The sequence below is a fragment of the Danio rerio genome, chromosome 14, assembly GCF_049306965.1.
Source record: "Danio rerio strain Tuebingen ecotype United States chromosome 14, GRCz12tu, whole genome shotgun sequence".
Lineage (NCBI taxonomy): Eukaryota > Metazoa > Chordata > Actinopteri > Cypriniformes > Danionidae > Danio > Danio rerio.
In genome coordinates, this window is record NC_133189.1 from 52,882,987 (window position 1) to 52,910,000 (window position 27,014).

The following is a 27,014-nucleotide window of genomic DNA, read 5'->3' on the forward strand; positions in this document are numbered from 1 at the left end:
TGGTTCGGTACGCCTTTAGACAGTGGAAACGGCCATTAAAGTGTACCAAACCGAACTGTACTGTACCACTCAGTGGAAACGGGCCATCAGATGAGATTTAAATTGAGGAATGTCGTAACATTCATGTTCCCTAAAAAAACTACAATAACCTCAATAAAACATCTCTGACTGATACAGAGAGCAGCTCAATTTAACTCAGTCTGCAGATCTTTTCATGCTCAAACAGCAACAGTATGCACCGAAAAGAGATTGAAGGTGTCCATCTTTCAGCATTGAAACTCAGTATTATCTTGGTTTGTCTTGGCAAAAAAACACCACAGGTTTCTAAATAAACAGGTTGGAAAGCACAGCAGTTTGTTGTCCGACAAGATTGAAGTAATGCTTTGTTTATTTGGTATCGCAAAACTCATAATCAGAAGAAAGCCTTGTGAGATATTTGAGATTTGCTGGATTACTGAGAGAGAATCCAGCCTTCGAATGACAGTCCCAAGGTATCAAAACAACCACAATCCAACAATCATGCTGAAACAATTGATAAAAGACAAATGCTGCATCTTAATTCACATACTTACACTACATCCCCAAAAATATCTACTTCTTGGAGAAGAAAAGTGCATACTTTTGAGCAAATAACAGCAATGTATGCAAATTTGGGACATACTACTTCTTCATTAATACACAACAGTGGTCTTTCGTCCTATTCACACAGGGCGTCAGCGTTAACGCTTCCCATTCACTTTGTCAGGCATTGCCAAACTGCATTGTGGATCTGTCGGCGCCACATCAGAGGTGTTGCTTGTCGCAGAAGTTGGGACTTGCTCAACTTTAAGCGTAGACGGAAGCGTCAGCCAATCAGATCGCTGTATGGAAATACACCAGCTCAGACAGTGGCCTATTGCTGACTAATTTCATTGGCTGACGCTGCTATGATGATCGCGCCAGCCCCAACTTCAGACACGCCCACTGTCCAATGTTGACACTGAAGCCCCGTGTGAATGGGGCGTTAATTAACAAATACTCAAACGACTGAAATCAAGTAGTTTTTCTCAGTAATTGTAATTTACTAAGTAGTTTTTTTTTTTAAATGTGTACTTTTACTTTACCTTCAGTACATGTAAGTGCATACTACTTTCCTTCAACCTGCAATCACTACTTTTTTTTCTGGTCTATGGGGATTAGAAAAATCAGTTCCGTGATTCGTAATTGACGTAAATGTCTAACGTCCAAACTAAAATCAACCAAATATCAACGTCTAATGATGTTACAACTTGATGTTGTGTGGACGTTACCACTATGACTGCTTTCAGATGTTGGATTTTGGTCGCCATACCTGATGAATAAATTATTCTATGTCAATATGGCGTTGGTTTAAGACTGACGTCATTTTCCAACACAACATAAAACCAACCAAATATCAACAATATTTGACATTGTACATAACTAGAAAAATTATTTATTTCTGTTTATCCTCACACTGCGGATAGCATGTTTAACTGTTTTCTTGCTAGTGAAGTGTTCAGTTTTTACACTTACTAAGTTGCGTAGCATCTGACTCTTAAAGGGAATCGGAGACGAGACTCTGATTGGTTTAATGCACGTTATGCTCAAAACACACCCATAACTCATGAGAAGAATAAGCACAACCCTGTTAGACCATGCGCCGTGGTGCATAGCGTATTTTTCCATTCCTAAAATAGCAAAAGTGGATTCGGACAAAACCTTACTACTTTTGCGCCATGTGCTTTTTGCACTTAGATAGTTAAAATAGAGCCCCTACAGCGAGTTCTCAAGTCTGCATCGATGCACCTCGATATCAAGAACCAATGCAGTACAGTTTTTTACGTGTTCTCGGATCTTGTGGTCTTGAGTATTGAATATGAACTTTGATGGTTGATGATGACATCACACAAAAACACGAACACTGAAGAACGCATATTGAGAAACAGCCACTAACTCGCAGCATTTATGAATGCTATATAGGACGGATAGTATACGAATTCAGTTTTCCATGCAACGCAGAAGTCTAAATCAGAACAAAAGAACTACTCTACAACAAAAAAATATTAAAAATCCAGCATAATGCATGATTTTATCTGGTACAGCGTTGTATCCTGTTTCCGAGATTAATCCGAGGATAAATCAAAGCTACATGCCATTACCAATAACAAAATGTATATGAGCCCACAGATGGATGTTCTTGAGGGATTTGAGTTTGACAATGCTCTTGAGGTTCAAAGCATTCAAGGCAAAAATGACAAATGGCTTTCTTTGTGGCGTCACCCAGAGTCAAAATGTGGCCGTGTTTCTGTCTTTCATCCTCACGAGAGAGCAGATGAGAGAGTCTGAATGAAATTGACTGCGGGTGGCCCCCGCATCTACAGTACGCTTTCATTTTATATAGAGATGCGATTGTTTATCCAAAACTTCATTATCTAGCAGATCACAAATGCACTTTTTTTCTCTGTTTCCAGTAAAAAAAAAAAAAAATCTTTTATCCTTCTTTTCTTTTTATCATCTTTGGAGAGCTCAAGTACAGCTTATCGCTTAGGTCACTTGGTCTTTCATCTACTAGATACAACTTTTCCAGGCAAGTGCAATAGGGGATGGAGTGGAAAGAAATATTAGCCTGAGACTTTTCCCTATTACAGGAGGACTATAAAAAAGATATATGTTTGACAAAATAAATACAGATAAGGTTAGTTCACGCAAAAAAACAAAAAAACAATGTATTTAATTCAATTTAATCTATGAATAAATCTATTGCACTTTTACAATGTAGATTGGGTCAATACAGTGGCCGGGAAGTGCAAAACAATGTTACAAACTGTGAAACACTTTTACAAAGCTCAAGACAAATTTACATTTTGAAAAAGTTTTTACTTATCAAAAGACACAATTACATAGAAAAAACTATTTTAACAAGGACAAAACAAATTTACATAAAAAAAATAAATAAATAAGATGCAAAACACTTTTACAAGTCCCAAAACAATGGGAATTGGGAATTGTGGTACATTCTGAAAAGGAATGTACCACAAGCCGGAAGTGACGTGGGGGAATTGTTGTCATTGGTGGGGAGCACGGTAAATTTGTGCTGTGGAGTACATGGCGTAAATAACGTTTATAGTGACCACACATGGACTGCGGTCGAGGGATGTTGTGACCGTTTTGTGGCAAACACGTGCAGCTTAACGCGCTTTTGCTTTACGTGAGTTCGGTGTTGGGAGTTTCTAAAAGACGTGGACCAGATGGAAACACCAGACATACTGTATCAATGAGTTCAACATTTTAACGAGAGCTACTCGTACGCTGTAATCGTGGACATGATGTCAAGTCTACACGGTGTAAACATCTGCTTGAGGACTGGAGTCTGTGTTTACTGGGGACCCTTTTCAGATGTAAACTATTCATGTTTGCAGAGCATGCCTATACCGAATAAATATTGTTATTACTTGGTGTCAGTGTCAGTGTAAACATTATTGATTTTAATATTTGTGTGGCAGAACAGTACACAACCAAACTTAATGTCCATAAATAATTATAACTGACATGTCTTCAACGGGATCTAAAAAGGTTTATCGCAAGTATGAATCTAACTATCTATCCAAGACTACATGTTGAGGTCAGTTTTGATATCTTTATCAGTCAACATTTGCCATGCTTTGATTGTTTCCATTTATTTCCATTTACATGTTTCTTCACACTCTCATGCTGATGTTTTCACACTTTGTAATATTGTTTTGCACTTCCTGGCCACCGTAGGTCAGTCCAGTTTTCAGAGTTTACATTCATTCACCCTACCTGACTTGTTCCAAACTAGTTGAGATTTCTCTTGAACACTAAAGAAAATATTTTAAAGAACCAATGAAATACATAGCAGGAAAAACAAATATTATGGGAGTGAATGGTTCCTGTTTTCTAACATTCTTTGAAATATCTCATTTTGTTCACACATTCTACTAGAAAACACAGCATGTGAAACTTTAAAAGTAAAACATTTATTCACTAGTTTTCCTCTTGGCCTACTTATTTATCATGGGTCACCACAGTGGAATGAACCACCAGCTATTCCAGCATATGTTTTATGCAGCGGATACCCTTCCAGCCACAGCCCAGCACTGGGAAACACCCGTACACTCTCAAATTCACACACACACACACACTCCAACACTACAGTCAAGTTTGTTTACCCAATTCCTCTCTAGCGCATGTGTTTAGACTGTGGGGAAAACCAGAGCTTCTGGAGGAAACCCAACAAGGGGAGAACATGCAAACTCCACACAGAAATGTCAACTGACCCAGCCGGGACTCGAACAAGCGATCTTCTTGCTGTGAGGTCACAGTGCTGAGCCACCACGCCGCCCAAAAGTAAAACAATTAAAACAAATTTGATACATCTGCTGTATGGATTTTGAAGGCTCAACAGTTCACAAAGGCTCTCAAAGTATGCGTCTGTGACTGAAGTCCAACCTCCGGTGGACAGTAGCAGACTCCAAAATGTGACACAAATTCAGAGAACTACATGAGGTGGTTATTAATTATCAAATAATATAAATATTACCGACGTAAACATTAGGTGAACAGGTTACATTGTAACCCAGTGTCCTAACAACAGGCTATATGGGAAGATTTGCAATAAACAATTTGCCTGTTTGCACCAGACAAAACATGACAGAAATTTAAATACAGCCATTTAGAAGCACAGAATAGTGCACTCACTGCACTCCAGCCAAACAGTAAGGGTTATAATCGAATTAATACACATTAAACCTCTTTGCTCTCAGTCACAGTTCTAAAGTTCAATTTCAAATGGTTAATTTAAAGATCTGAGGTGAACTATCTTTTTAGATTAGATTAGATTAGATTCAACTTTATTGTCATTACACATGTACAAGTACAATGCAACGAAATGCAGTTTAGGTCTAACCAGCAGTGCAATAGCAGCAAGTGCAGGATACAGGAATAAGTTATAAAGTGCAGTTATAGAAAAACTATGCTGATATTTACAGATGGATGTACTATGAACATTATATACAGGTTGGATAAGCTATGAGCAGATTTACAATATCTGAATATATGTGCAGGTTGTTATAAATAATCAGTAGTGTGCAGATAAATAAACATGATTAGAAGTGTATATCTGCTGCTGCTGTTTTTAGTAGTTTGGCAATAAATGACATGTAAAATGGCTCACATTATTAAAACTCACATTATTAGCATTTAACACTGAAGAAAATCACAGTGGTGAGGTGTACCTGAGCTGATCATTGTCAAAGTTTTCTGTTGTTCAGCTTGCATGGTGTTTTGAACCAGGAGTGCAATACCTACGTAGGTCAACCACTGGGTGTTGAACTTACATAATGCACATTTAAGTGCATGCAAGTGAACGGCATTTAACAGCGGGCAAACATTCAATTGTTTATTATTTATGATTGATGTATTTGATGCATAAATACAAAATTTATTTATATATTTTTTGAATGATTATTGAATTTAGGTTTATTTATTTGCTTGTTTTTGTGTGTGAATGACCCCTTTGTAATGTCTAAGTGGTGCAGTCCTGCTAAATAAGCACTGGGTTTTGTTTTGTATTTATTTTTCTTTCATTTACTTAGTTTAACTTACTTTTTGTATGGCGTTTTAAGTGTTTATTTTGGTTTTTCTTGTTTGTTTTTTTCCTCCTGCTTCTTTGGAAGAACCCTGACACTACTGTTTACTGTGGTGTACTGTATAACGGTGACCTTTCTGAACCTGAAAAGGCTTTGACAACTCAGTTACGACAAGCGGAGAAATAAAAGCAAGGTGGAAGTGGGATATCAAACGCTTTACAGTACCAATCTCAGGGATTTGGAAAAGCATTAGGAGATCTTTCAGTTCCCATCTATCCTGTTCTGCTCGACTCAACACACACAGGCTAAGTAAATGTCTTAAGATATTATGTGCAATGTGACATTTCCCATCTCCCTGACCTTTTACAGTACGGTGTCGACACGAGGCCTTTTAATCTCCCCCTGTTCTCTGTTGTGCAAAAGTAAGTTAGGCAAGGTTAAACGCGGTGGCCATCGCTGTTGGGTCTGATTGTTGACACTTTTGATACAGTCGCTGTGACAGACGTCGCTAGAAAGCTGTTTTTGACAAGTGTGACATCATCAAAACTGCAATAATAACTTCTAGGGCCGCCTTAATGCACTTGAGACAAAGGTTACTGGAGAATCAATAGGAAATGATCAGAGATTTACACAACGTCTCAACATCGCTGTGGGTTTTGTCTGTTTAAAAGGATAAATCCTTAGCTGATCATTGTTAAGAAGTGAAGGAATGCTATTTGATTCAGACAACTTCATTACAACTTAATTAGCTCTTGATTAGTAGCTGATACCTTTGAGACTATTAGTATAAAGGGAAAAAACTCATTTGAGGGTTGGAGCTGGAGACTGATTATAAACCGGGCTTTGTTTAACTGTTAGGCTTTCAGCTTCAGAGAGATGGATGAGATTGTAAATTAAATATGACGATTTGTACAGATGTAAATTGCTGATTTTTGTGGTTTAATTTGGCTGACTGTGGATTACAGTGTGCAGCAGTGGACACAAGTTTAAAGTAACGTGTGGTTCTTCACAAGGTCAGAATGGAGAATGGAGAATTTGAAGAAGAAATAAAGCACAAATAATTAAATGAAGTCATAAAGCACCACAGCGAAAAGATGAGATGCAAAAAGGACAGATCTTATTTCTGTATTGATAAAAAATACTGAAAAAAATATGTGAAAAATCATTTATTTTATTTAAAAAAAATATTCAGGGGCGCAGTGGGTAGCACGTTCACGCCACAGCAAGAAAGTTACTGGTTCCAGCCTCAGCTGGGTCAGTTGGCATTTCTGTCTGGAGTTTGCATGTTCCCCATGTGATTGTGTGGGTTTCCTCTGGTTTCCCCCACAGTCCAAAGACATGTGGTAAGTGAATTAGGGAAGCTAAATTGTTCGTAGTCTGTGTGTGAATGAGTGTGTATGGATGTTTCCCAGTGACGGATTGCAGCTGGAAGGTCCGCAGCATAAAACATATGCTGGATAAATTGGCGGTTCATTCCTTGTGACAGATTAATAAGGGGCCTAAAGCCGAAAAGCCGAAAAGAAAATGAATGAACGAATTCAGGGTCTTCCACTCAACTTGTAAAACTCAAACATATCTCTCACAAATATACTGTATATTAGGGCTGCACAATATATATTTTAAGCATCGATATTGCAGTGTGTCCACAAATCACATTTCAAGATATCCAAGTCAGGATTATAGATGACCAGAATCCACAGGTTAAAACACATGAGGTTTGTGCCGAGTCTGCAGGATTTAAGCATAATAAAGGGAAAGTTTTTAACCTGTGACTATGTAAGCATTTTAAGACAGTTCAAAACATTTTAATAAAGCATAAAGAAGTTTAATAAAGATTCATTTTACTGAGAAATTTATATGATGAAGATTATGCATTGTTAATTTACATTTGATTATTCAATTTTTGTAACTAAGACTCTTCTTAGACTCTCCACAATAAACCGTAAATCACTGTTCATTTCACTTTCTCCTCTTAAAGTGAGATGCTATTTCAGGCTTTCCGCCTTGATTTTGCTAACCCAAAGTTAAAAGCTTCCCAAATCCACATGCAGAGGTGTAAATGCAAAAGTTTGATATAATTCTAAAGAAAACGCTTTGAATTTTCATAAAACACTTAATAAAATATTTGTCTGTATTCTAATAAACCTGTCGAAATAAGACGCTTTTTTATTTGTAAACTCAAATTTGAGTACCTTTTAGGTCTGTTTGGTCTCGGTTGTTGTGATTAATTTTGTGGGTTCCTGCACAGGTCAGTAATCATAGGAAAAAAGAAAAATGTCTCCACCATAATCTATGCAAAAGTTTTTCTATCCCAACTGATGAGAAACGAAAACACTTATGGGGTACTGGGTCTGTACAGACCCTCAAAATGTAAAGAATGCTGAAGTAAATGACGTCACGGACTTGGTACCAGGTTCCAGAGTTTAGAAGGTTAATATTTGCTTCATTGTGTTTATTTATGACTGTATTTTCTTAAATTATTTAAGTCACCTGGTAAAATTATATCGCAATATATTTTTCCCAATATCGTGCAGCCCTACTGTTTATATATATATATATATATATATATATATATATATATATATATATATATATATATATATATATATATTTCAGGCTTTCCACCTTGATCTTGATTTATATATATATATATATATATATATATATATATATATATATATATATATATATATATACACACACACACACATATATACACATACATATATATATATATATATACACATATATACATACAAACACACACACACACACACACACACACACACACACACACACACACACACACACACACACACACACACACACACACACACACACACACACACACACACACACACACACACACACACACTGCATAGCATAATTGAGTACACCACATTTAAAAATGTGTGCTTTTAACCAATTCTCAGTGAACAGAAATAATATATTTCTTAAACAGATATATTTACTAAAATAATATTTTAGTCAGAAAACTTCTTTAGAAAAAGAAAGATAATACATTTAAAATTCATGCAAAATATTAAAAAACAAATGACAAATATTTTTCTTTCTCTTGGATTTTTTAAATTTACTTAATATTTTTCTCCAACAAATACACTTGGGTGTACTTTTAAGTAATTTTTTAGATCAGCTCCAGTTTTGGCTAATGTAATGTACAGTATATGTACAACTATACTATTGTTGAGCTTCCTATAGCAAATATTATTTTAAAAGATAGATTTGTGTGGTGTGAACTCATGAACACTGTACATACATACACTACCTGACAAAAGTCAGGTAGTTCCCAGTTGTAAGAGCAACAAATAATATCTTGACTTCCAGTTGATCATTTAAAAAGTGGCAGAAGGTTGATTTTTCTGATGAATCATCTGTTGAACTGCATCCCAATCATCCCAAATACTGCAGAAGATCTACTGGAACCAGCATGGACCCAAGATTCCCATAAAAATCTGTCAGGTTTGGTGAAGGAAAAATCATGGTTTGGGGTTACATTCAGTAAAGGGGCATGCGAGAGATCTGCAGAGTGGATGGCAACATCAACAGCCTGAGGTATCAAGATATTTGTGCTGCCCGTTACATTACAATCCACAGGAGAGGGCAAATTCTCCAGCAGGATAGCGCTACTTCTCATACTTCAGCCTCCACATCAAAGCTCCTGAAAGCAAAGAAGGTCAAGCTGCTCTAGGATTGGCCAGCCCAGTCACCAGATATGAACATTATTGAGCATGTCTGAGCTAAGAAGGAGGAGGCATTGAGGATGAATCCAAAGAATCTTGATGAACTCTGGGAATCCTGCAAAAACGCTTTCTTTGCCATTCCAGATGACAATATTAATGAGTGATTTGAGTCATGTCAGAGATGTATGGATGCAGTCCTCCAAGCTCATGATGGAGTCAGACACAATATTAATTTTTTTCCACTGCAGCATGACTTTATATTCTATACTGGACATTATTTCTGTTAAGGGACAAGACTTTGTCTAAGCAAAGTCAGATCTTACTCTCCTAATAAAATATTCACAAATCAAGGCATGATTATATTTTACACACTACTGATTATTAATAGCAACCTGCACATATATTCATATATTGTAAATCTGCTCATAGCTTATCCAACCTGTATATAATGTTCATAGTACACCCATCTGTAAATATCACCATAGTTTTCTATAACTGCACTTTATAACTTATTCCTGTATCCTGCACTTGCTGCTATTGCACTGCTGGTTAGACCTAAACTGCATTTCGTTGCATTGTACTTGTACATGTGTAATGACAATAAAGTTGAATCTAATCTAATTATATTTTATTTTGGTAAAATAAGTGTAATCTAGAGGCCTTTGCCTTTCATATAAACCACTTCTGATAGCAAATGATCAACTAGAAGTCAAGTTATGTGTTGTTCCTAAAACTTGGATAGGCGACAAGACTTTTGTCAGGTAGTGTATATACATACATACCTTCCTACATATTATAAAAGTGGTTTAAAAGGACATATTTGATGTCCTTGTAATTCAAAATGCTTCAAAATATTATTTTCTATCAGCTTATAAGGGTCTTTTGACATGCAAAAAATATAAAATCAATATTAATGTACAGTATACTGTTTTATTTATTCAGCTGCTCTTCAAATTTTAGGATCTGCAAGACGTTTTAATGTTTCTTAAAGATGCTTATTCTGCTGTTCAAGGCTGCATTTATTTAGTGCAAAGAAACGTTGCAAAATTACTCCAAACATATAAACATTAAACTAATTCCTGTGATTTCTCCTGTATAATTTATTCCTGTGATTACTGCGGCTCTCCTTCACAAATCAGTCAAACGTGTCGATGGGAATTTGAGTGGCCTTTCAACCTTAATTATAAGATATTGCTTATGTACAAGTGCATTGCTTTGGATATTAAATTCCAAACAAATCCGCAGAATGTCTCTGATGAAAACAGAAAACTGCCTTTACAGAACAAATCAGCTTTACTGAACCACTTTCTCAAAGAATCAGTGTATCTGAATGAACTCCTTTGAGTCGATCACTTGCCACTATACAGTACAGTGACTATTTCAACTGCTCAAAGAGAGAAAGAGACTAAAAAGGCACTAATTCAAAGCCTGACAGTCAATCTGAAATGGTTAAACAAGAACAAGCTGAGTGACACTTAAAACGCTCCAGTGCTGCTATACATGCATGAATAAAAATCCAAATCCATTCAGAAATAGAGCAGGTATTTGCTAATTATGATGAGTTATGGTTTTATTTTTACATGACGCATCATGCTGATCTTCTCGAGGAAGGTTGCTTATTTATTTGTACACCCTTGTTTACTTTCCCCAGACCCTTAGGATGAAGGGGGAAATAATAAAGGTGTCACGATCCTCCAAATCCTCGATTCGATTACATTTTCGATTCAAAAGGCACGATTCGATTCGATTTTCGATTATGAATAATTAATTAATTAATGACCAATTAATTATTTGTAGCCTACTGTTTAAACTACCTAACCTGCATGGTCTTTGTTTTACCCATAAACAAATCATACAGTAAATGAATAAAGGCAAGGTACACACATAATTACCACCTGTCAATCACTTTTTCTGCGGGACTCGTGAATAGGCAGTGATCTGTGTCGTTATAATGGCATCGGTAAAAAAGACGCACAACCAATAGGAACCAGCCAACAGTATCTGAGGTGTTCGCTAAAATGATTAAGTACAAGTGAGTGAAAGATTGAAGCAGTCCTCTGACTGCCTGGACCTGCTGTCTCGAGCCCATGGCTGTCTGTGTGCGTCTGTGTCTGTGTGTGTGTGTGTGTGTGTGTGTGTGTCAGAGGTAGAGAGGAAGGAGGGCTGCTCAGAAATGCTACACGCCACTGTGGATGTCAAATTGTTGTCGTTCTAAAATGCCATTTAAAAACAAAGACAGTGTAAACAGGGCCTGAGTGTGTACTTTTCGCGAGCGGATTTGCAACGGGGGCAGGCGGAGGATCGCGATGCCGGTGTTGTCTATCGGACGAACCCTAATACATACATAGCAGAGCTTGGGAAACTGTGTTTTTTTTGTCGACATCACGAACATTGTCAACATAACTCACTGGAAATCCAAAATGCTTACACACCAGCGACTTCATTGAAAGAGGAGAGGGTAAGTTCTGTCGACGGGTCTCCTGTATCTGCAGTTCATAAGCACTTCAACAAGCCTGTTTTTTCCTGCTTGGCAAGCCAAGCTGACGTGACATGGGGGCGTGTTTATTACAGGTCACACAGCGTGTCTATCATGCATCCTCTCTCCCCCCTTTAATTTGGAGATCGCTAACATCACTATCATCATCCCCCCAAAAAAAGATAAACCACAGCATATGCACTTTTTCTTTATTGATACAGTAAGTGTTACGGTTTCCACTATAACCATGAACTACACTTCCGCCTTTTCCTGGACTACATTTTCATACATGCACTTCTCCCAGACACGCACACCTGTTCATTCATCTAGCCTGATTACAATCACCAGCTGAACCCTGTCAGATACTGAATACACACCATTCATAAGCTACTCTTGAACTCTTCCAGTTGGCAGAGCCTTGTTCGCTTCTAGTGACTTTACAACGCGTTTCTCCTTGTCTGTTTCTCCGTGTCTTGATCCTAGCCTAGTATACCCTTGTTATCCTGTTTAGCCGCCAGCCTTACGACCTATTGCCTGTACTTTGATTACGACTCTGGATTTGCCTACACATACCTGTTTGTACCTGATTTGACCATTGCTTGCTTGACGACATTGAATAAACCTGCATATTGGGTCTTACCTCCAGTTGTATCCCTCCCCCGATAGTAACAGTAAGGAACACCCCCACCTCTTCTTGCAGTGTAAAATGATGAAAGGTCACTCATTACCAACCCTAAGGTAGCATGATATATGTATGATATGATATATACGCTTTCAGTGAAGACAAACTTTCATGCATTTAGATCACATTACCATACTTTGTATGATTCTTTTTTCTTACTTTATTGTAAAAAAATGCAGGGTTTCATACTATTCCTTCATGTTTCCCTACACAAATCGATTAAGTTAACTCCCAGGGGTCGAAGGCCGCGTATACGCGTTCTGAGGCGTCTTCTCCTGATAACTCCAAAAAGAACTTAAATTACACGTTCAGTTTTGATCATACAGATAAGAGCAAAACATCAGTCGAATCTGTTAGGTGTCTACTTTTTTGTGTGCATTCACAATAACAATAAAAGTGTGTGCTTTTAAAAAAAAAAGGAAAAAATTTAAGTGGCATGATCATAAAACAACTTGTTGTCCCCCAAAAAAACTTAGGAATTTTGTTTCAACTCATTATAAATTCGTTTAAACAAGCAACAAAAGTAAGAAGACAAAAAAGGATTTTCACTGCTTGTTCAAAATACTCATTTAAGTGAAGTTTCTTAAACTAATTTCGAGAGGAGCACGTGATAGGATTGACTACAGCTGATCCCTATCACTAATCACTAACTAGCCAATTAGATCACTCTAAACTCAATATAAATATCCAGCTAAACTTCATTCCTCATCTTCGTTTTGGAACACTCTCCCCCCAATCCATCCCTTCTCTCTCGATGGCTTAGTGGCTAGCACTGTTGCCCCACAGCAAGGAGGTTGTTGGTTCAAATACTAGCTGAGCCAATCAATACTCTCTGTGCGGAGTTTGCATGTTCTCCTCGTGTTTCCGTGGGTTTTCCCCGGGTACTCCGGTCTCCTCCAGCACTCAAAAACCATGCAACAAAAGTTAGTCACAAGCTCTTACTACAAACTAGTGCAGTTAGCGGTCTATTTTGGGAAGTTATCGAGAACTACCTGATCTCAAATCCCTCCTAATGCTTATTGACCAGGCGGGAGCCTTGAGCTTATCTATCTCCGAGCTCAGGGTTCTCTCCCAGGACAGCATGCCAAACTTGCTTAAATAGTCAAGCATTATCCAAGTGCGAACTCTTGAAAACGAGTTAAACATTAGTGTGTTCAAAAGCAAAAATGAAAACCTTATTTTAAATGTTTTCCAATATGTACATAAAGTCCCAATTTGTTGTCGAAACCCATATATTTGTAACAATTTACTGTTACAATACAAAAATAAATGCTTTTCTTTCGGAGAAAGTCTTCTTTCTGTTAGTTGGGGGGGGCTAAAATTTTGAAAAATAATTTTAGGTCAATAATTTTAGCCCCCTTAAGATTGTTTTTCAACTATCTGCAAAACAAACCACTGTTATCCAATGACTTGCCTAATAACCTAATCTGCCTAGTTAACCTGATTAACATAAGCCTTTAAATTTCACTTTAAGATAAAGCAAAATAACTAGTCAAATATTTTGGGGTGCCATCAAGGCAATAACCAATTAAATTAGCTATTACACTTAAAACTATTGTTTTAAAATGTGTTGGAAAAATGCTCTCCCACTTGGTGCACTTGGGGATTTTTGAAAGTATAAAAATGTTCATCAGAGGACAAATAATTGTGATTTCAAACATATATAGCACATGCATACAGTGGAAGTCGGAATTATTCGCCCCCCAGTATATTTCTTCCACAATTTCTGTTTAATGCATTTAACACATTTTTAAACTTAATAGTTTTAATAACTCATTTCTAACAACTGATTTAATTTATATTAGCGATAATGAAAGTACATAAAGTAGATATTTTTTCAAGTATTTAGCTTAAAGTGACATTTAAAGCAAAATTTATTATTAAATTAAAACTAGGTTAATTAAGTAAACTACGCAGGTTAGGGTAATTAGGCAAGTCTTTGTATAACAATGTTTTTTTTCCATAGACTATCGAAAAAAAATATTGCTCAAGGGGGCTAATAATATTGACCTTAAAATAATTAAAAACTGCTTTCATACTAGCCGAAATAAAACAAATAAGACTTTCTCCAGAAGAAAAACATATTATAGGAAATACTGTGAAACACTCCTGAATCTGTAAAATAAAGTTTGGGAAATATTTAAAAATGAAAAAAAAAAAAAAAAAAAAAATCAAGCACACATAGGTTTGGACATGAGACAGACAGAAGTGAATCTGAACTGACCACAGTTTTCCTCGTCTGCCTGATTTCCACAGTCATCCACGCCGTTGCAGTGCAGCACTTGAGGAAGGCAGGTGCTGAGGTTTCCACAGGGGAAATATCCCAGCGGGCAGTAGGGCTGATCCTCTGATACATTAAACATGGTCAGCACCACTTCAGAAGAGAAAAACACAGACGGGAGAAAGAAATTAGGCATTATCCTTTCAGCCACAGGTTGCATTTGTCTGCTTCCTAGAAGTACTTTGTCCAAAAAGTACAGTTTCATAACAACACTAAATAAAAAAAGTTCTGCATTAAACACTTTTTAGAAAATTGATTAGGGGAGAACAGCGCACAAAGGAACGCATTTTGGTTTTGGCTAAATAATGAAAGTAATAGGGTTAGACAAACCTTCTTTTTTTGTCAACAACAGACAAAAGCCTCTCCTATACCAGTGGTTCTCAAAGTGGGGGTCGGGACCCCCTGGGGGGGGGGGGGGGTCGCGGGACAATGAGAGGGGGTCACTTGGTGATTTGCAAAAATTTGAATAAACTTTTATGATTACCATTGCTAATCCATAACCTACAGAAGATAAAACATAGTTACATAAAAAATACAGTATCCAAACAAAAAGCCATCAGCCTTTGGTTTTTATTATTTTTTTTTATTAATTTTTTTTTTTTTACATTGATGACAACCCTTAGGGTTTTTACATTAGATTAATGACAAAGCAATGACAAAGCAATAGCGTCAGTGCACCAGATTCTACAGCACTAGCTAAACTTTCTGACACCGTTACAGCACTCGCTTACATTTAAAATACATACAGGACACTAAACATGGAATATGATGTGTAAGTGGCAGTCTCCAAAATTAAACCAAGAAAAGACTTGGGATGTAACTTAAATATCGTGCCCACCAGTCTAATTAGATGAGGTTAATATAAAATAATCATAATAAAAATGATATGGGACTGTTGCACTTTTTTCGTGTTGTCAATATGCTTGTGTTTGTATAGGCTATTTGGTTTGTGTGAGTGTTGTGTGCAACGTTTGTATGATTATAACCACTTACGAAAGTAGTGGAGGTCGCGAGTCATTGGCAGTGTTATTTTGGGGGTCCAGGGCTGAAAAGTTTGAGAACCCCTGTCCTATACAAACAAGCACTGAAAGTATGCCGGACCTATGGTTTAAGCAGTATTTCCAATAGTGCCGGGAGTAAAAATTTTACTATTTACTACACCTGTGGGGCAAGTTGTAAGAGACAGAGGGTAGTTGTAACATGTGCTAATAAAGTCTGATTTCCCACAATTAATTTATATCCAGTTAAAACACTGCGTAATTGTGATACTACGACACGTCTTTCTTTGGCTCAGTGCCAGCCAACGTGCCAAAGTTCCGCTCCATGCTGCAACAAAAGTGCTTTTTTAATAATCAATCAAGCCTGCGTCGCGCAACACAACAAATCAATTATGAAATCCGTTGCCAACTCCTTTAGTAATCGATTTTTATCGATTTAATTGATTCATTGTTACAGCCCTAGTAAATTTTACTCAGAGGGCTTTGCTGTGTAGTTACGAGAAACACAATAGAAAATTGTAAAGGAAACCATGCACTCGCGCTTGTCACTTCAGGTCAGAATACCAGCACACACGACATGAGTGCTGTGTAACAGCAGTGAGGAGATTGTAAACAAAAAAGGATGTCGGCAGAGCTTTTTGGTTTCTTTTCTTGTGCATCCCTGCCACTGGCTCCCCATCTGAAAGAGTTTTTAGCATAGGGGGTTATGTAGTCATTCAACTAGGGATGCAACGATTATAGTCTGAGAAATAATCACGGTTTCATGGTTATCATGATTATTATGCATTCATTAACTTCTAAACACCACTAGTTCAGAAAATCAGTAACCAATTATTACAGCACAAAATAATATTAAAAACAAACAATAGTCCATTTCACCCTTTGTGCTAAAAAATAAGAAACATTTTTGACATTTAAACAATTTTACACTGTAAATAAATAATAGAACAATGAATAGCACCGTTGCTCCCAACTTCAAAAATTTTAAGAGCACCATAAAACATTTAGGACCACCCACCAAAAATGAATGAGCACCACTGCAAATTGTATATTAACAGATTTATTGTATTTGAAAACATCATCAATCAAGACTAACAAAAACCAGAAACAACTGACTAATTCTGTTATGACCTATTGATATTTGTGCAATAATTGCAAAATTAATGTCTAATAATTATAAAATATTATGATGACGATGATGATAATAATACTAACCAGGAATAACATTATCATGCTGCCTTGAATGTGCTTGAATGCGAGTTATGTGCAATAAAAAGTCCAACTGTTACATTACGACAAATAAATCTATGGTTTGCATTAAACAAAACTGAAGCATTGCAGTAAGAAATGTTTTGCATTATTGCTTTTATACGCATGTTAAAATAATAACCAGAAAGATCGGACAAAAGAAAGGCAGAAAAGTCTCACTTCTGCCACTCTTCAAAGGTTTGGGTTTGTGTCATTGTGAATGCTCACTCTTGTTATGTGCTGATTTACTTTGTGATGCCCACCTGTGCAATAGTCATTTGTCATGAGCTGAAGTTTCAGCTTAAACTTTGTAAAGTCGATCTTCTTTGGCAAAGATCTATGAGGTTAGATTTTACATTTAGCGTTCATTTGCACTGAACACACATTGAATGCAATGCATCGAGATTCGAGCCATTAAACGGCTGATTCACTAGGAGTCTTTTAGCACTCTCTCCGAAAACATTGGATTGATCTCGACTGGCGAATCATATCACCTCATGAACGCTAGAGACGCCAATATTTGTAACTTTAAATGGGGAGAACACAGATCCGATTCATATCGGAAAATTTCCACATATGAAGGCATGAATCTGATTTGAGTAAATCACAATCCATGTGATTTGTTCCTGCTTACACGAACATGGGCCATATCGGATCTGTGCCACATGGGAGAAAAAAATAATCTGAATTGAGTCACTTGAACAGTGCAGTGTAAATGCGGCCTATGTAACATTTTTTTATCAAGTGTAAGAGTCTCTTTAACACTTTTGTTTATTTTATTATAAAGAAATCAGATATTATGAATAAATATACTTGTTATTGACAAACAAAACTATTTGCCTTAGTAATGTTGGTCAATTAAAATAAAGTGGTTAAATAAAGAAAATCCTAAAATTCCTAAATGGATTTTTAAAAAAACAATATTGTGATATTTTTTGCAATATCGCTAAGCCTTCTGTTAAAACACAATGCAGGCATGATAAATAAAGTTGCAAGAAAGCTAATGAATAATTCTGACTGTATACATCAAACAGTATAGTAAGTTTTGCACTATATTCCCTCATCGAGTTTTCATTTATCTAAAGTCATAATAAAAATCTCTTACACGTTTTTTTATATATAAAATGTATGAAATGTGACCACTTTCAAAGCTCTTATACTGCATTGCTACTTTTCTTGTGACTGATAAAATCTGTTCTTCTCTCGGCGCTTCATTAATACCTTTCTGTATGACTCAAAGGACTACGAGTCCTTCTCAAGGCAACCTATAGATATATGAACAAACAGCCCGACAGAAGAAGTAGATGCGTGTCAACATGAAGAATTGCCATAGTGTAGCTAAACCTCGGGGGCAGAATGTACAGAGCTATTTGTCACAAGCTAGCTTTTTTAATTTCTTTATTTATTTTCTGAATTGGAGTAAAGCAGCAAAGGTCTAGGCTGAGTTTATGCAACACAGAGAAATGAAATATGCTTGAAAAGGATCTTGGTGAAAAGTTAGAAATAAGACGAAATACACACTTGCGTAATAGATGAATCAGCAAAGCACATTAAAAAAATTTTGCTGCTTGTTTAAACTACAGGGTGGGCCGTTTATATGGATACACCTTAATATAATGGGAATGGTTGGTGATATTTACGTCCTGTTTGTGGCACATTAGTATATGTGAGGGGGCAAACTTTTCAAGATGGATTGTGACCATGGTGACCATTTTGAAATTGGCCATCTTGGATCCAACTTCTGTTTTTTTTTTTTTTTTAATAGGAAGAGGGTCAGTTCACACATTAAACTTATTTGGAATTTCTCAAGAAAAGCAATGGGGTGCTTGGTTTTAACGCACCTTTATTCTTTCATGAGTTATTTACAAGTTTCTGATCACTTATAAAATGTGTTCAATGTGCTGCCCATTGTCATGGATTGTCAATGCAACTCTCTCCTCCCTCTCTTCACACACTGATAGCAACACCGCAGGAGAAACGCCAGCACAGGCTTCCAGTATCCGTAGTTTCAGGTGCTGCACATCTTGTATCTTCACACCGTTGACAACAAAGATAGTGGGGCCATTCTTTATCAATGGAAACCTCAATGCCACTTGATATTTGAATTTGCTGCATGATGATGTGTTTCCCTCTTTATGCACAGAAGCTGGCAAGTTTCTGGAGTTTTTCCAGCAAGATGGTGCACCACCACATTATGGGTGTTGTGTCCGTTCCTATATGAACAGCTTCCTGAAAAGTGGATTGGTCATTAAGGGCCAGTTGAATGAAGACACAAGATGTGCAGCACCTGAAACTACGGATACTGGAAGCCTGTGCTGGCATTTCTCCTGCGGTGTTGCTATCAGTGTGTAAAGAGTGGGGTTGCATTGACAATGGGCAGCACATTGAACACATTTTATAAGTGGTCAGAAACTTGTAAATAACCCATGAAGGAATAAAGTTATGTTAAAACCAAGCACAACATTGTTTTTCTTGTGAAATTCCCAATTAGTTTGATATGTCACATGATTCTGTTCCTATTGAAAAAACACAAAATTTGGATCTAAGATGGCCGACTTTAAAATGGCCATCATGGTCACCCCCCCCCATCTTGAAATGTTTGCCCCCTCACATATACTAATGTGCCACAAACAGGACGTTAATATCATCAACCATTCCCATTTTATTAAGGTGTATCCATATAAATGGCCCACACTGTACTTAAAATGAGTTGAAACACAGGTGGCACGGTGGCGCAGTGGTTAGCACTCTCACCTCACAGATATATTCAAATAACATTTTTTTTGTTTGTTTTTTTAAAAAAAGCACTTTTCAGAAGTTAAGAAACTAGTATGCATTTAAAAAACTACAGTATTCTTTAACAACAACAAAAATCTGCTGTAATGTTTTGTAGGGTTCTCCTCACAGTTTGTGTCTCATTTTGTGAGCCAACTGACATTGTTTGGTTCCCTCATTTTCCCCTGCTACGCCCACTCCTCCCTCTGCTCGCGGCACTCCATGCCCATAATGATGCATTTTTTTTTTAATTCTGAGGAAGACTTTAACCTAAAAAGGGGGGTTTCCCGGCACTGTGAAGGATCAAAAATCTAAAGCCTCACAAAAGAGCCTCCACACATACACAAAACACACTGTTTTAGAGGAGACATGCTGCTTAAATGTCCACTGCTCTTCTTATCTTCCAATCAGTGAGCAGTTCATCTTTGGCAATAGGTGATGGTCATTGTCTCCTACTAGAGTAGAGCAAAGAAACAAAGAAAGGAAATACAAAACAAAAATAAATACGTAACATTAGCTATAGCGTCTGTCTGAAGAAACTTTATCTTGTATTGCATCTAATAAAGATATCCCCAACAAAATAAACTCTTCTATTAGACAAAACTCCATATATATTTACATTAGATGTCGCCTACGCTGTTGTTGTCTACTGCAGGGGTTCTCAAACTGGGGGTCGCAGAATAACTTCAAGGAGAATGATTTAAAAATTGTTTGAATTTCAGTGATTATAATATATATTTTTCAGTATTACAAGTTCAATTCAATTCAATTCAGCTTTATTTGTATAGCGCTTTTACAATGTAGATTGTGTCAAAGCAGCTTCACATAAATGGTCATAGTAACTGGAACAGTGTGGTTCAGGTTTTAGTGTTTAAGTTCAGTTCAGTTCAGTTTAGCTCAGTTCAGTGTGATTTAATCATTACTGAGAGTTCAAACACTGAAGAGCAAATTCATCGATGCGTAGCTCTACCAATCCTGAACCATGCGAGGCAGTGGCGACAGCGGAGAGGTAAAAAAAACTTCACCTGATGCGAGTGAAGAAAAAAAACCTTGAGAGAACCAGACTCAGGCCCCGTTTACACTAGTGCGTTTTAGTTTTAAAACGGCGTTGTAGAATTAAAAAACGATCCGCGTCCACACTCGCGTTTTACCCAGCGTTTCTGAACAGCTCTCCGTCCACACCAAAACGCTGAAAACGCACATCACGTGACCACACACACACTCTCGGGCAAGCGCTCCAGCATTTCTACCCAGATGAGAGCTCTGCTTGTCGGACTGCTCATCAAGCATCTCCCGCTGGATCTAATCTCACTATATTTGCTAAACGTGATATTTCATTCATGTTCTTTATCCAACGACATAGGCTAATTCCCTGACTTTGGTCATTGGAATCTATTAAGTTACTTGTTCACGGGTAACATGTTTTGGTTAAGCGCAAAGATAAGTTAATGATTAATCCAGGTACATTGACTGATCGCTTGCCTTTATTTCCTACAATTTATAAACTTATTGTATGTTATACTTTTATAATTATCGATTATTAAAACTGTTATTCAGCAAATTAGAGAGGGTGCATTTCGTATTTTCACTGAAAATGGAAGGAGGCAGTTGTTATCGGCTCCGTTTTGTTATAAATATCCACAGTGAAGATGACGCTCATATATGCAGCACGACGCCTCAACATTTCTGCTGTCTGTTAAGTTGCTAATATTAAAAAGAAAATAGGCAGTTCCTTAAATCATGTTTACATTTTATTGTTGAGAAAGTGAAACAACGTAGCCAAGGTGATGTGAATGAAGTTTTAAAGTACACTGTTCCCTTTGAAGATTTACCGGTGTCCTCTGTATGTTTTACATATCAAACTGAGAAGGGGGAGACTGCAGCCTTGATCAAACTTGCGAAGTCTTAACTTACAAGAAGAGGATGCAAGACTGAACTGTGTGTGGGCTACTTAATATTGAGGAAAAGCCCCAATCAGAGAGGCGAACGTCAGCAGCCCCGCCTCCGTTTTCAAATGTCTCCGTCTTTCCCCATCCACACTGAGACGGAGCAGCTGCGTTTCAGAATGAAAACGGCCTTTCCAGCGTTTTCAAAAAGCTCCGTTTTCGGCGCTCGAGAACTCCGGCGTAGTGTGGACGGATGGCGTAACCGTAGCAAAACGTATGCGTTTTCAAACTAAAACGCACAAGTGTAAACGGGGCCTCAGTTGGGCACGACCATTTTAATTTCTCCGCTGGCCAAAAGTCTTGTGCAGAGCTTCATTCGCCGTGGTTGAGGCTGGAAGATGGCCTCAGCGAAGACTCGTCTGTGAAAGCTAATACTTTCAGATTTTTTAAAAAGATATTACAAAAGTTAGTATTTTTAAATAATTGAGTGGAACATCATAACTCTGCAGCGAATAACTCGTATAACTAGTTATCAATACAGCACGCATCTGGATGTGAGAACCGCAACTGCAGACTCTGAATTTAAAATTCGCAAAATCTAAAAATGTTGAGAAAACTGTGGACAGTTTGCCTGAGTCATCTGAACCGTCTACTTTGACAAAATTCATAAAGTATTTAAGACACATTCAGGCAGTATGCATCTTTGCACTTGAAACGCAGCACTCAGGAACAGTTTAAAACAGTTGACATGTCAACTTGCTGCAGTAAAAAAAGTCTGCAATGCTTGCCCGCCTTCACGCTTTTCTTATTGGCCCACTGCTCTAGAACTGAATGCGAATGGATTGATTAAAATCAGCTGTCAATCACTCAGTCAACGCCTTCTGCATTCAGATGACAGGGAGAGCTGAGCTACAACAGTGAAAATGGAACACGCTGAAGATGAGCGATTGAAAACACTGACAGATTTTGTTTTAGAAACCAACTAAAGCTACAAATAATGGCACATCTGATTACTGATCATGTGGTGAATTTTAATCCACCATCTACACTTTTCCAAGAGTGGATAAAAGACTTCCATTAGCTTCAAGTCCGCTATGAAAATAACTAAAGCATTCACTGTAAAGTCTGTGAGATGGAATTTTCAGGCAACTGTTTGCCACATCTACACATTTTAAGCACGAGAGGTGCTGTACAATCCTCCATTTCAAGAGTTCACACTTAGCTGATGATTGATTATAAGCAAGATTGGCATGCTGTCCTGGGAGGGAGAGAGCCCTGAGCCCAAAAGGTCCTTGAGCTCTGGGCTCTCTCCCATTTGCAGGGCGAGAGGGGAGCTTTGAGCTCAGGTAGATCTCGACAACTCCCCCCTTGATAAGAGCTGATGACTAAAATGAATGCTATGAAGAGATATGCTGCAGGATGAGAGTTTGACTCAAGTGCTAAATTTAGATTGATCAATTCGTTTGTAGTGCATGTTTTTGAAATGTGGGAGGAAACCGAAGAACCCGTGGAAAACCTACGCATACAAGGGAAGAACATGCAAACTACGCACAGAAACGACAGCCGGCCTGTTAAAGGATTAAAACCGGTGACGTTCTTGCTGTGAGGCAACAGTGCTAACCACTGGGCCACCGTGCCGCCCCATGAAGGGAAAGGTGGAGAAGTAGGGGTGGAAGGGGGATTCAAATCGAAGATGACTGTAGTGAGAAACCCTGGCTCTTTATAGTGGGTAAGGACCTGATTGGTGGATCATACATAGCTAATGCAGAACCAGCCGTGTTCAATCATAATCACGTGATCCTCTCAAAATTAGTTTATAAATAAACTTCACTTAATCACCAGATGCTGTCAGCCGTGTAAGTGGCAGCTATATGTAAAACTTAACACCACACCATCTCAAAACGGCTTGCACTGACTAAGATTAAACTAATTTTGCAGCTCATGAAAAGACCGATATTGCTATTAAAATGATATGTGCATATAATAAGGTATGTCAAAAGCATCTGTGCAATATTAGACAGCACCCGTGAGAACACAGCACAGTAACATATCCTTAACAGATTTATTCATGTCAAGCAGTGCGTGCAGTGCCGGTGAGCGGTCCGTTTCTCTTTTGGTCAATCAATTATGTTATAAAAATATATCTTCTTGTGATAATAGGATTTTTTTGAGACTTATTTACCTCACACAAGCTTTTTTTTTTTTTTTTTGCTTGTTACTTTGGATTAGTGTTGATTTCAAATGCAACAAGTCTGTTCATAAAACTTGTAACGATGCTCATTATAATTGGTGGGTGCGACAAAATTTTGGCTGGTGCACCTACATTATTTAAAGATAGGAGCACCAGTGCTACCAAGCAAAAATGCTAATTTGGAGCCCAGTAATGTAGCCTATATTAGGCTAAATAATTTCTGTTAAAAACATTTTATATGTGCCGAGCCATCAGTTTCACTCAGCTGTCAGTTGACTATCAATTTAATCAACTACTTTGACCACAATGAGCCAGGCTTTACAAACTATTCGCACCACTTAAATTATTCCTCTCAGAAGAATAAACTCAGTCGGAAGGATGAGAGAGCAGAAACTTATTGTAAGAATAATCTTACAGAGCGGTGCATGTCACGTCTGCGCAGCAGGTGCCTGAATGAAGCGATTGTATCACTGACACAGTGCACAGCTCTCCGGTATATAGGCACTTCCAAAACAGCAGCACAAAGAGGAGAATTCAGTGCGTTGAAGATCTGTCCAATGTATTATTGAGCCTTTTCTAATTTAAAGTTTTAGGTAGGCCTACTTTGTGTGTGAAGAGCAGGTAATAATAACCCTCTCACTCCAGCGTTGCGAATAGACACACTGCAACATGATTTAGAAACAGCAATGATCTCCATGTTGCAGGTCAAAATGAATCCATTTAATGCAAAACTAAATGCATTTCTCCACCGATTACTTATATTAACAGAAACAAATAGTCTTTTTTTACAAAAAGTTTTTCGAGTTGTCAAACTCAACACGTCTGAATTGTGAATAAATGGAGCATGATTGGCAGGCGCAGCGGCGGGAAGCGCTGAACTGAACATGAATTTAACCTTGTGAATATTTATCTGTGCTTCACATTAAACTATAAAATGGCTTCAAAACATTTGGGATATAGTAGACCTACATGACAACTTTCTAGTGGCTTTTAATAGGCTACCTTCGTGGCTTTTGTTGACTTATAATTTACACCGAATATGCAGCACGTGCAAGATCGGATTTGGATCGGTACCAGCTGACCCATAACTGATATAGCAAAAACATGCAGTAATGAACCGATATCCAATCCAAGTAGATCGAGATTGGTGCATCCCTATCAGGCACCCTGATAAGACACTTCAAAAACTAGCCGTTATTTCACTTAGCCGAAAATAATACAAGTTTCTGACACCGCAGCATCTTGTTGTCATAGTTTATCTACATTGTTTGCTTATTTTACCAACATAAGCCTAGAATTTAGTGGAAGTTAATGCTACTTTGCTTTATGGTCACTGCAGTAAGACTATTATCAATAGGACGTAACTTCATTACTTACAAAAACACATAGAACAAAATCTTACCTAAAAACGTTCTGCCTTTATGCTTTGTTTGCTAATTACTACACCCGTACACAATGCAAAAGTCCAGCATCTTCATATTGGCTTTAGTCTTGACTAAGTGCGGTTAAATGACATTTATCCTGGGAGCACGGTGTAAATGTGGTGGTGGTATTGACGCATAGTGTCCGTATGCAATAACTTGTGTATATATCTATGGCAAATCCCTTTTAGTACTGTTCTGATTACACTATACATCAGTAGAATTGTGTGTTGGTTTCTAGTTAAACCAATACGTTCATCGTTTCTTTGTGCAAACCACTCAAACGCATAACCTTTTTCCTTTGCTCCATTAACTTCACTCCTTACCCACGCATTAAAAATCCATTTCTGTGAGGACATGGATTTCATTGGAGCCATATCAAGTGGTGCTCGTATCAAGAAATGGAGCTTATCTGCTTTCGAGCACCTCTTATGATAAATCTCACACTATAACCTCAAACTGGAGGTCAATGCACAGTTATCAGATGCATATCTTAAATCTTTGCTGTTAAAGCACCCTTGCTATTCAAAAACACATGTTTTTTTTCTATCAGTGAGGAATTTGAATTGACTTCTATTGTTTTTATACTGAATATATCACATTTCCTACGCTGTGACACTTCAACTTTAAACTCAACCTATTTTGCACTTCTTAGATTTTAATTAAAACAATGTTATTCTGTTTATTCAGCTGCTTTCCTGATGGTGACCGTTGGCTGGACCATCTCTCTCTCATACTCACACATGGTATAGTAGGGGAGAGTGGAGACGGTTGCAACATGGGGCAGCTGCAACAAGACTATTTCCTCCATTCAGGAATGAGCTAAAGCAGGGGTTTTCAACCTTTCAGGACACACGCCTCCCCCCAAGTTTGGCCAATTTCACTCCCTCCCCCCAACCCTACATATCTAATAGGTTTTTGTGAAACATTATTCATTTGCATAATTTAAATCACTGTTTTCTTAGCTTTAAATAGGTATAGCAATCAAGCGTTTAAGCTATTGTATATCCCTAGCATAGGCAGTTTAATCAGGGCTGACAAAATTCATTTAAAAGCTTGCTGCATTAACATTGTACAATTTATATTTGATCAGTTTCAATGTAATTTAATTTGAAAAAAAATTTTGATTAATTAATTCATTTCAAAGATTCAATTTCAAGAGTTCACACTTAGCTGAAGATTGATTATAAAGCGAGTTTGGCATGTTGTCCCAAGAGAGAGCCCTGAGCTCATAAGATCCTTAAGCCTGAGGGCTCCCTTCCGTTTACAGAGCGAGAGGGGAGTTTGATCTCAGGTAGGTCTCAATAAAAGTAGGTCTCCCCTTTGTTTAGAGCTGATGGCAGATTATAATTTGCTATGTAGGGATATACTGCTGGTTAAGAGCTCAACTATAGTGCTAATTTAGATTAATCAATTCACTTTTTGACACGTTTTTGGACAACCAAAGAACCCACGCGAGCACATGAAAGAACACACAGAAACGCCAACCGACTTGTTAAGGATTTGAACCAGTGACGTTCTTGCTGTGAGGCAACAGTACTAACCACTGGGCAACCATGCTGCCCTATAAAGGGGGAGGAAGGGGAGATTCTTCAAGGCGAAGACAACTAAAGAAATAACTGGTTATTTATAGTGAGTTAGGAATCATCTGATTAGTGAATCATGCGTTAGTTAATGCGGGACCAGCTGTGTTCAATCATAATCACGTGCCCATCTCGAAATTAGTTTATAAATAAGCTTCACTTA

At 37.6% G+C, this 27,014-nt stretch overlaps 1 protein-coding gene across 3 annotated transcripts in view; it reads right to left on the reverse strand.

Moving 5' to 3' along the window:
• The window catches only part of rxfp1 (relaxin family peptide receptor 1), a 215,024-nt gene that overhangs the window by 122,335 nt on the left and 65,675 nt on the right, over positions 1-27,014 (reverse strand). For all 3 annotated transcript variants that reach the window (XM_073921122.1, XM_073921120.1, NM_001431298.1), the window contains one exon: positions 14,693-14,842. In XM_073921122.1, coding sequence (XP_073777223.1) covers positions 14,693-14,831 — 139 coding nt within the window. In that variant the 5' untranslated portion in view covers positions 14,832-14,842. The remainder of the gene's footprint in view (positions 1-14,692; positions 14,843-27,014) is intronic.